The 12,443-nt window shown below is 30.9% G+C and overlaps 1 protein-coding gene across 1 annotated transcript in view; it reads right to left on the bottom strand.

Annotated features, from left to right (window-relative positions):
- Window positions 1-8,761, bottom strand: part of LOC119666710 (centrosomal protein of 162 kDa-like) — a 10,306-nt gene extending 1,545 nt beyond the window's left edge. Inside the window, exons 1-4 of the mRNA XM_038075993.1 lie at window positions 8,693-8,761; window positions 7,466-8,477; window positions 7,185-7,398; window positions 6,541-7,112 (exon numbers count right to left, since the gene is read on the bottom strand). Of these exons, the coding sequence (XP_037931921.1) occupies window positions 6,541-7,112; window positions 7,185-7,398; window positions 7,466-8,477; window positions 8,693-8,761 (1,867 nt within the window). The remainder of the gene's footprint in view (window positions 1-6,540; window positions 7,113-7,184; window positions 7,399-7,465; window positions 8,478-8,692) is intronic.
- Between the last annotated feature and the right edge of the window lie 3,682 nt (window positions 8,762-12,443).

Genomic DNA, 12,443 nt, shown 5'->3' with positions numbered 1-12,443 from the left:
AACAAAGCATTTCAATAAATTTCGAACATCTTAAAAGCTCTTTCTAATACACCAATAGTGATAATTGGTAATAATTATAAATAATAAGATAAAGGAGATATATCGATTGATTTCAATATTCTTAACAGCTTTTTCCAATATTTCAAATACAATGTAGCTTAATAGAGATAGACCAATTTCTCGAGGGCCACAATTTTAAAACTTATATTATTTTATTGTTATTTAACGTCAGTTATGACGTTAGTGACTATTTTACATAATAGAAACTATTGTATTTGTTAGAGAGGTTTCGAAAAGTAGTGAATTACAACAACAAAAATTCTTTTATATTATTTTAATTAATTGAATTTTTGGCTGACCATACATCTTGAATATACATATCTTGAATATATATATCTTGAATATACAGTTTTGAATATTGTTAAATTACCCATCATCAGAGGTCTTGAAATTATTTCTTATATTGAATTTTTCCTGAATCAATTTTTAAGACTGCCAGTACCAAAGGTTGAACTCGTATCTGCCAAATATGAATTAAACGCTGACTTAGAAGTTTAGTTTAGTTTAGTATGTTTTATAGGATTTTAAATCATTTCACAGACGTTAAGTCGGATATGGCATCAAAGGCTTCATATTAAACTTAATTAATTCAAACCATTGAATTGCCACATATTTCTGAAATTGTGTCACTCTTCGCAGAACTTTTTAATTAAATATGAGAACGTAAACAACTTTTTTTGACTTGCAAACTTCATCAGATTTAATCAGATTAGATTTCATCGATTTAACTATTATATTATATTTGTTGTGTTAAATTAACAAGGAACAAATATATCAATCTGGCAACATCATTCATTTGTCAATGCATTTTGTGCTTAATCATTTTATTGTATTTCAATTTAGTCTTAATAAAAGATTCATGTTAACAATATTATATTTAAATAAACAGCAAAGTTTAAATTAATAACAAGTAGTCACATTGGCGTTTCAATAGAAATGTTATACCTAGGACAATACAGACGACCTTGACTCCTCTCGTCTCATTGTTGAGACAAAATACTTGAAGAGTAAATTTACTTGAAGAGTAAATTCGTCTGAAAGAACAATGCTAGTTTGATCACTGCAATATTTTAGGCCTTAAACCACGAAACTTAATTTAAATCGTAAGTTGAAGTATTAGGTTGTTATTAAACAATATGCTTCAGATTTGTAATAGTGATTTAAAGCCTCTTTGAAATTGTAAACTACAGTCACGTGAGACTTAGATAGATGCAATAGTTCAACATTCATAATTAAGAAGCACAATGACAATTGAAAACATAATTATTTAATTTCCTTCCTGATGAAGGCAAAAGTGAATTTGGGGTAATATGTGTATAAATATACTAAAAATAACGTTCAAAATAAAAGTCAAAATTCTTAAAAAAACAAAACCGACTTTATAATTATCCAGACCTACTTGTAATTGGTTTTCGACTGAGACTTTTTTCTTTGCAAGGTTAAGAAGAAAATTTACCGAGAACCTTCTTGAAATAAACACTTAATTTGAACCAGTACACATAAATACCATATGTGTATATTCGTATATCACTGCACATAATCCATGTACTCCGTAGTAGCTAAACAAAATAATTGCTTATTGTTAATTATACTACAGAGATTATAATAAACTGGTCTGTTTAACAATAAAGTGTTCTTACAGTGGACTACAATCGACTAAGATCCCCGCGAGGAATAAATTTCAAGCATGTTTAACCTACATTGTGAGTACGCTAGACAATGACATTGACATTATCTTATATGCACAAGACTAAAATTATAATAATAAATTATCTCAAATATTATAACAAGAATTTTAATGTTGTAATATTTAAATTTTTTTAATTATCATAATAAACTAGGCAACACAAATAAGAAAAAAAATTTATTACATAATATAAAATAAAAAAAATAAAAAAATTAAAAAAAATAAAAAAAATAAAAAAAATAAACAAATAAATTTATAGCTAATTTCTACAAATTAATAATGTTACATAATTTAATTTAATCGCATTGTAAATGCATAATTTTTTATAAAATTAGTAACGATCATTAATTAAAGCTTAAAAAATACAAAAGTTCGACTTTCGCTTTCAGTTTCAGTTTTCTTGCTGCCACAATTAAATGTTGGAAATATTTTTAAGAAGCACTGCGACAAACCTAAAATAGTTTAAAAAGAAAGGTACAATAGAAAAAAGTGAAGAAGTAAGCATACGAAGAAAAAAAAACCATTGGAAAGATGATCAATTGAACGACTATCCAGTGACATAACGTCACTAAGTTGGCGGCGTATTCGGAATGCGACACGTATCGTAGGTGCGTTTCTACGTGATAGCAAAACATTATCAGTTAAATGCCCGATTATCATATAAAAAACCGAGCTACACATGCCATCACTCACACTTCTTCAAATCTTCACATATTCACATATTCACACATTCACACACCCTACACACTCCACCTCCACTGGATTGGTTCGCACTGATAACGGCTACAAACAAAATCACTTCGCGAGACAAGCTCGGATTGTCAAAGCATATTCAGTCAAGTCAGTCAGTGATTAATTTTTATTGATATGAACATTTTGTACCAGCAGTAATCGATGCCCCATTTGTACGTGCCTTCACCACTTGCGCAGAGAAAGTCCGTAAATCACTTGAAACCATGTTTGAACCGGCCGTAAATGCGCATTTGTATGAGAGGCTCTATCCCTATCGGGTATTTAAGAAATTACACACTTAACGAAATTGAAACTATAAATCGTTAATTGCTACAAAAACAAAAAACATGAAATTGTTATTGTTATTATTATTGTTGTTGTTGTTGCTGTTGTTGCTGTTGTTTTTAAATATAAAGTAATAAATTATGATGTGTGCGAAAATGATACAATATGTTTTTGTAAAAATAATATATGAGCTTTTAATATAAATAAATTAAATTAATGTTTTAATTAAGAGATAATGAATTGGCGCCTTAATCGATTATCTACAGAAAGTTGTGTTTAATAGGTAAAGTGTAATATAGGCTTTTCCATTTAATTTCCATTTTAATGTTTTAGTTGTAGGAGTGTATTTTTCTCTTTAATTCTGGCACTGAATCAAAAATAGTGTTAAGGGAATCAAACTACAGTGAAAGCTCGTTAAAGACACGCTCTTATATCTGCAATGTAACTAATATAGCCTCCTGGTTTCTTTTTTTGTACTAAGTATGCCCATTAGCTTCAGTTACATAGATCTTTAAACAAATGTTTTCTCGTCTCCTATAAATACAAACTCCCTTATACACAAGAGAACAGATTGCAAGCGGTCTAAAGTAAGTGTACCAACATATATTCTATAAATAATAGTGTTGAATCTTGATAAAAAAAAACAATTTACAATGATTTCTTTTTTCGTACGAAGTATGTCCATTAGCGTCTGTTAAATAGATCTTTGAACAAATGTTTTTTCGTCTCCTATAAATACAAACTCCCTTATAAACTAGAGTGAAGATTGAAGCAGTCTAAAGTAAGCGCGCAAACATGCATTCTACAAACATTAGTGTTATTTCTTACAAAAAAAAATTGTCCAATGATTAGTTTTAGTTAATTAGATTAGTTAATTTATATAGCTGTGATTTATGTGTTAGTTCTTATATCAATTGTTTTTTTTAGCTGCATAAGAACTCAAAGTCATAACACAAGACAAAAATATTGTGAAAATGAAATTTATCTTATTATAATCTGGTAGATAATTTCTCATAACATTTATTTTTTGAATATGATTTCCGATATATGAACGCCGTAAATTCAAGTTACATAGTCCATTCGATCAGTTCTATTTTTGACTATTTTCTGTAATAAATGTGTCTCTAAATGTGTGACGTAAACATTGGCTTTTAATGCTTCAAGAGTTACTGGTTTGTTGGCATAAACCAATAACTTAACATAGCCCCATAAAAAGTAATTGAGAGTCGTTAAATCATACGAACGAGGGGGCCAGATAACAGGATCACTTCTGGAAATAAAATTGATTCCTAATTGATATCGCAATTAATTGATTGTTAAAAATGGGAAGTTGTGCCGTCGTCGGCTTGTTGAGACCAAATGCGAAATGTTGTCGGTACTTAACTGATTAATTTCTGGAACAAAAACAAAAAAAACGGACTGATAATGCCGTCAGCTTGTAAACCACACCAAGCAGTCAATTGTAATGGATATAATGGTGATTCGTTAACGGATTGAGGATTATCTTCACTCCATATGGGGCAATTTTGCTTATTGACCTATGTCAATAACTAGAAATGAGCTTCATCACTAAACACAATTCTTTGATATGATCTTTGCAAACACATTAATTTCTTTCAAAATAAATTTTCACAATCTGGAAACGTTGTTCTAGTGTTATTCGATTTATAATGAATTTCCAAACACTACTAAGCTAAAATGTCTTAACAGTTTAATATTCTCATGAAAACACCCATTATATAACACAGCAAGTACAAGCGCTTTGTGGATTAAGTTTCTGACATTTAAAGTCTAAAATTACAATAAGACTAATAAATACTTCCAAATCTCACTGATGATGGATATGTGGCAATATCTGAAACGTACCAAGAACTCATTTGACTAAAAATAAAAAAATTTCATAGGATATCAATTTTTTTGTCACTATCGCCCCATTTTCAATTTGAAATAAATTTTTTTTCATATGGAAAACATAATTTACAAATAGATATTTTTACTATAATCAAAAACCTCTCTCTATCTTTCATTGAATTAAATCAGTTCATCAAATTTATTTAGGTGAATCGTCAACCTTGGTCGTCTTAAAATATAAGTGGTTTTAGATGGATAACCAGTTGCTGCTGAAATAACCTCTAATATCTAATCTAAGATCATATTAATGAGGTCTATTTAATCAACTCACTGAGCTTACGGATTCCTTGTGATATCTAATCCAAAGTGCTGTTTGACGACCAATTTTCGTAGATAATTTAATCGCTATGTTATATTATTTTAATTATTTTAAAAATTAAGTCTAATAATTTGATTAACAAGAATTAAGAACTCAATATTATAGTTTACAACTTCATCTGCATTCATAAAGATGTCAATTGATTTGCAAGTAACAAATGTACCTTCGATTTGATATCGTTATATGTAGGAGTTCTTAAAGTTAAAACTTTTATTTATGTATCACCTGACGGGTTTTTTTTTATTTGTAACAGGTCCGTCTTGGATCTTGCATTTAAATAGCACTTGATGGATCTTTTGATTTGTAAAAGTTCCATCTTCGATTTAATATCATTACATGTGGGAGCTTCAGAAGTAAAAACTTTTACCTATATATCGTGTATTCGATGTACCAACTAAAAATTTTTATTAATGATTTTCGATATCACAGTAACTTTAAATATGAACTGTAAATAAAAATGTTATAACCTATACTTTTTACCAATATTTGCAAAAACGTAAATTGAAGTTTACTATTAACTGTTTTGTTACGGAAACTACATGTTTTATAATAGATGTCTATACTATAGATTTTTAATTTAATGCTTTAATGAAATTAATATCTATTAAAACAAATGACTATAGTAAATAAGCTAGAAAGCGATAATAGTACAATATTCTTTATTATAAACGGATAATACTTTCTAGATCAGTGGTGGGCACAGAAATATGTTAAAGGGGCAGTATAACAATATTCACAATAAATACAAAATTATATACCTACTCATATTCAAAATTCATAACACCAAAACGGATTTCAGTATATGCTACTGATTCCCCCTGTTATTTCTACTTTTGATTGTTAATTGGAACAGTAGTTATTTGCGTAAATTTTTAGTGCTTGTGGATGAGCATTGTATTGCAAGTTGCGTATCATAGCTCTACTTTTGTTAAGACATGTAGGTAACTTTTTTTTATAAGCTTAATCATATTAGGTGTATCAGAACAGGAATTATGTAAGGACGAATAATAAATGGTATTACAGAGACAAATACATATGAATAAGCAAAAATTATTATAAACCACGGAACGCTGTTCTAGTGTTGTTTTACGTGATTATCATTATTGTTGTTGTTGCTGGAGTGCTTATAATTGTGATTTACAAATATATCAATAGATAACAGAATAATTGAATTGAGCCACTGCATGACCATCGCTAATCTAGATCTATATCTGAATTTATATACAAACACACATATTGTAGGTAACGAAACTATATGTATAAATTATATTATTTAAAACAATCTGTATACTAAAGAAATGAAATCTTTTCAAATATTTAATAGTTAATCAAATATTTTATCTAATTTGATTTGATAATTTGATGTTTATGTTGTTTTTATTAACAAACAAAATGTATTTAATGTTTAAAATTTTGCATATTTAAAAGATTTTATTTTGTTACGTTTTATAATGCAAATGAAGAGAAAATGAATTTAATTTAAAACGAAAACTGTAGCAAAATATTTTAAATATAAAAAAAATTAATAATAGAAATCTGAACTCACCGTCCTTTTCTCTTTGCAACTTTTTGATGGTCTTTTTGCATTCATCAAGTTCACGTGTCAAGCGCTGCATGGCCTTATCTTTAATGGCCAAATCAATGCGCATACCGCGTATGGTAGCCAAAAGATGTGCATCTTCTTTTGCAGCGGCGTGATAGGCAGACATTGAAATGGTGGAATCTGAATGAGAAACCGGCAGTTTGGAGGCAAGTGCATTGGAGATTGCCATATTGGGCTTGCGTAGGCCACTTTGTTTCGAATTGGGCCTGGAATTATTTGGCGTTGAATTTGCGGTGCTACTTGTGCTGGAGCTTGCTGAATGCTGATTAGAAGTGCCGATGGTATTTGTGCTATGATCTCGTGTAGAAGTTTTTGTGTTGGCTGTTTGTGTGCAGGCCGACGTAGTTACTCGCACTGTGGAACTGGTGTTTTCTGTCTCTTCTTCAACAATTTTAATATCATCAGTTTGTGTAGAATTATTGTAGTACTGCTCAGATTTTTTCGAAACAAAATAATCGAGTGTACGCACTTGAGATTCTATCTTTTCATTTAATTTTGTGTTGATTTCTTGTAAACTGCAATTATGTATGTGAAGAAGAATTCGTTTACACACAAATAAATTTTTAAATTATTGTAGAACAACTTACCTTAAGACTTGTGTTTCTAAATCAGCAATATGTGTTTCATATTTTGCTTGTACTGAGTTGAAGCGCGCTTGTACGTTGGCCAGTATTTGTTGTGCTTTGAGATCCTGTGCTTTGGCATCTGCCTCCAATTGTGCTATACGTTGTTCCAATAGTTTGCGACTATTTAAATTCTCTTGATCGTTGCTAGTACATTTTCCAGGATTTTTGGAAGCAACTATAATAGAAAAGACATGATATTTAAAAAACAGAGTTAAGCAATCTTCAACTAAATAATGACACACCTATCAATGCGGAAACAGAGTCAGGATGTTTACGCATCAAAATACGTTCCATTTCCCGACATTGTCGTTGCAAATCCTGTATAACTTTAGTATCTTTTTCTTTCAGTTCTTGTGCACGTTTTTTGTCTTGTCGAGTTTCTTCTAGTTCTGTTTGCAATGCTTTCTGTAATTCCAAAGCTTCACTGCGATCATTACGCGCTGCTTTCAGTTCCGTACGCAAAACGTTTGCACATTCTGTCAAGTGTTGCACATCTAATTTCAACATTTCCGATTCCTCCTGTAAATGTGAACTATTGTCACGCAAATCACGGTGCAAATGCGCTAAAGAGTCATGCTGTATGCGCAAAGACTGTAAACGTTCTTCAGTATCTTTAAGTTTCTCTTGTAACTGATCAATTTCCTGCTTTAAGACATGTTCTCTAGTCATGAAACTCATGGATTCAATCGGCGATGTTACCGACGAAACCATATGCTTTGGCGAAGAGTTGACAGATTTATCAGAAAAACTTTTTACAACCGCAGGTGTAGGTGTAGGTGAAAATATATTTTTATGAGGACTTAACGTTTGCGTAAATTGTGCAGAGTGTGTGTGACTAGCGATGCCGCTGTCAGGTGTAGTTATTGATGAGCGACGTACTGCGCTACCAGAATTACGTCGTTCACTGACACTAGGACTGCAGGCTTGTGTAGCATTAAAATTCAATGGCGATTTATGCGTGGGACTTGGCATGTACGCCTGTGATTGCTGCGTCTGTAACATACTGTCAACGCTGGGACGTCGATTAGTAATGTAATCAGATTTCGTATGTTCTATGCTTGTGCGTAAAACCGATAACATTCTAGACATGGGCATCAGGGCAATATTAGTATTAGATGCATGCAGTGATTCATGTGCATTTGAATTGAGGTGCGACACATTGTTTGTATCTAAATTCGTGCCATTTGAAATTAAACATGGTTCATCATTAACTGCCAACTCAATAGTTTCTATGCCTTCGGTTATTTCTTCCATCTGCAATGTATTAATAAAAGAGAAGGTTAATTTTTTTTCTTACAAGACTATAAAAACTTATTTTAAATTAAAGTAAATTTTCTTAAGTTTTTGTGAATGTAATTTTAATGATTGTTAACTGCGGTTGTTAGTTTGACGGTAATAATGAATATCATTGTATTATCAATTGAAAGAAAGTACATTTATATTTATTCTTTGCTACTTGTAGTATGAACATATAAAGCATTAAGTGTTTTTGTCGAGTAGTTTTGTCGTATCTTGCCAACACGTCTCCAAACATGCATCTTTTACATAAAATCTTCTATTGTTTTGCAAGTTTCAACCGCGCCCACTCCCTTAAAATATTCAAAAATTCTGCCTGGCAGACACAAGTTCACAGAGTACCAAATAGAAATTGTTAAGTGCATTGTGTTTCTTGAATAATAGAAGTACAATGGAGCAAATTTTGAAATTTTTCAATACATTTTAATTCTATTTTAACAAATTTTATATATATAGAAACGTAATATCTTTTTTTTATATCATCTTCAAGTCTATTACAGCGATTTTTAATGACTTTTCACATATCAGATCATGCTTTGATGGTTGCGAACTTTCTTTTGATACAGTCATGATTTAAGTACGAGTCTGTGTCTACAAATATCTCAAAAGATGTTTTTTTTGCTTTATTACCCAACAAAAGGTTGAATGTAGTATTACCAGTTGGTTGGGTTATAAACAGACCCAATTTTATGGAACTATTTTGTCCCATATCAGGCTATACCATGATGGATTATCTTGAAATTTTCATAGTGTATAATCAAACCAGCACCAGTTTCTTTAAACACGTTTGTACATTAACTCTTTATGTCAACGTAACCAAAACTCTTGGCTGTTTATTTTTCTAGCGGGTACGTTTTACACGAAATAGGGCGGTTCCCTACTACTCCATGGGTTCCTTTTTTATTAAATATTACAATTTTTTACTTCATGGTTATACTTCGGGAACTTAACCGCATTTTCACTATGTCATTAGATCAAAACAAAAGACTGCAAGTAAATGAATATTCCTAATATTTAGAATATATAATAATCTTAAAAATCTATACTTAGAATATTAATATATTTCTTATATTATTATTTTCAAAGCAGCAGTTATCATGTCATTAAATACAAAGAAAAATAAAAAAAAGACTGGAGAGCAAAAGAGTGCTCAATAATCAAAAATGTTTAAAAATTATAAACCAAATGAACCTCTCAGAGAATCAGATGTGCTGGCAATGTAGCAGCCACAATCATTGAATGCATCGAAAATACAGATAGAAAGATAATGGTTGGTGTCCTTAATCCCAAAGGTTTGATGGTATAAGAACTGATTTCAGCTGACTGGCAATACTTGTATCTATTTACGAGAAACCTAAAGAAGTTTTGTGAGGAATAATATAGCTAATTTTATCTGCAGCTAATTGTAAAAAAGAATAAGAATATGTGCGAAATTAAATTTTAAGAATCTATGAATGGGTTCCAATTTAAAGTTTTGAGTTCATTTTAATAAACAATAAATGTACTTACAAATAAGATTATGAATAAAAAATATAAATTGATTATTAATAAAATACGAATTGTATTGAGGCAGAACAAAAGATTTACCATTTACCATTTGCTTAAATTTCATATTTTCAGCAAATGTTCGATTTGTGTAAAAGAAAATATTACATTATACTTCATATATTTATCACAGAGTTAAGTATGTGATTTAATTTTTTCGAAACTTTTTTTTTTCAAACACAAAAAATTTAGAAATAATGATATAAGTAAATTGTATATTATTGATTGCAGACTACATTGTGACCGAAAAGTTTCCTTGCATTTTAAATAAAACGCAAAATTCTTAATCTTCATCAATATTTATTTTATCTCCTTCAAAATATGCTCCATTAGAAGCGATACACAAATCCAACGTTTCTTCCAATCATCAAAACATTTTTTATAGGCGCTTTCCGGTATGGCTTTGAGTTCCCTCTGCGAATTCTGTTTTACGTCTTCTATGGATTCAAAACGCGTTCCTCTGAGTGGTAATTTGAGGTTGGGAAACAGGAAAAAGTCACACGGTGCAAGATCAGGTGAATACGGTGGCTGTTCGATGGTATTTATTGAATGTTTGGCCTTAAAATCGTTGATAATGTTGAACAAATTGAGGTGAATCGGAACAAGCCGGGCGTTGACACGTCGCATACACAAATTGTCCACCAAAATCAAACGAGCCATCTCACGACCGATGCCTAGCTCTCGTGCTATCTCTCTAACACTCACATGAGGATTTTTGAACACGATTTCCTTTGCCTTTTCAATGTTTTCGTCGGTGGTAGAGGTCGAAGGTCGTCCAGAACGCGGCATGTCTTCGACGGTCGTACGACAGTCCTGAAAGGCTTTGTACCACTCATAAACTTGAGTTTTCGATAAAACTGATTCCCCATAAGCCTTTTGTAGCATTCGCAACGATTCTGCACACGAAATTTCGTTCGAAAAACAAAATTTGATGCAAACTCTTTGTTCAATATTTTTTTCCATTGTTTTTTTCGCAACGCACTACTGAGGTGAACTGGTTTCAACAGCTGCCGTAAACGAACTGTCCGACAGATCGCGCTCATTTTTGGCATAGTAATTAAGGACAGTGCTGCCAAACTACATAAACTTAAAATATCGAAAAATATACAGCGCGCGAATTTTAAATGAGAACCTCCGAAAACTTTTCGGTCACAATGTACATTGATAAATAGGTATATAATTGGAAATGGTAACTCATCTTATGAAAGAAAATCTTACATAGGTCCTAAGAAGTAGGTCCATATATAAGTTTTAAAGCACCCTAGCTTAATTAAATGAATTTTTTGTGGAGAAAATGTATTTTTGAAAGAAAAACCATTATTAAAAAGTCCTTAAAACTTTAAAATTTGATATTACATAGATATTTGAGAAGGAATCGTTCTAGTCTAGATAGCATATTATTAGCTACATTTTTTCCTTCTTACCTATTATATACAATATACCTTTTAAACAATTTTCCATCAGTACAGTAACTGTTTTGGACAGGGAAAAGTGATCAAGACAAATTAATTCTAATCTGATTGTAGGTGAACCATGTCATATGTGTAGTTGAGCACAAGTATTTTCATAGCACCATTGATCTAACATATCAAAGTATTCTATTCGTATAGCTAACTCAACCAAAATAGGTACCCAACCCATATAATAAAAACATTGGTTTGCTGAAATGGTATAAACTCATGCTAGCCTCATTAAAATTATCATTTGTAAAATACGGTATATTTTTTTATTTGAATTCTAACTTTAAACAACAAAATTATTTATCTTAAGTTTTTAGTAGATAAAAATAAATTATTGTTCCACAGTTTTTTTTTTTTCAATATTTGCTATTACGCATGCACATGTACTACAGTTTCAGTATTATTCGCATTTTAACAACGAAACCACTTTCCATTTTTACTTAAAAACAAAACTTGTCAAAAATAAAAATAAAAAATAACATATTTTTTTGTTAAAATATTACAACAGTTAAAAATCCAGAAGATCCGCAAAACGCCGATGTCACTTTTGGCCAGGCCACGTTCAACTATTATGCTACGTACTGTTGCAACCAGCATTAAAGAGCATGAGGCTTCATTACACACTCAAATCTTTTTTATTCGTATTTTTGTATTTTAAATTTCTATCTAACCACTTGATCTAGTCTAGCATATGTTAAAAGCTAAAAAGATACAACTAAGATGCCTGAATCGGCTAAGTTGCTAAGATGCTGAGTTGCTGAAGCTGCTGAGGCTGCTGAGGCTGCTGAGTTGCTGAAGCTGAAGTTGCTGCACAAGTGGCACTTGTGATCACAGCACAACACTTCATTCAGTGCAGGTAGAAATTATATATCAAACAACGCCTTCTTATTAATCCAACATGAAAATCAGTATAATTTGA

The sequence above is a fragment of the Teleopsis dalmanni genome, chromosome 1, assembly GCF_002237135.1.
Source record: "Teleopsis dalmanni isolate 2A chromosome 1, ASM223713v2, whole genome shotgun sequence".
Taxonomy (NCBI): domain Eukaryota; kingdom Metazoa; phylum Arthropoda; class Insecta; order Diptera; family Diopsidae; genus Teleopsis; species Teleopsis dalmanni.
The sequence above is the reverse complement of the archived record's forward strand: the minus strand, read 5'-3'. Positions and strand labels throughout refer to the sequence as shown.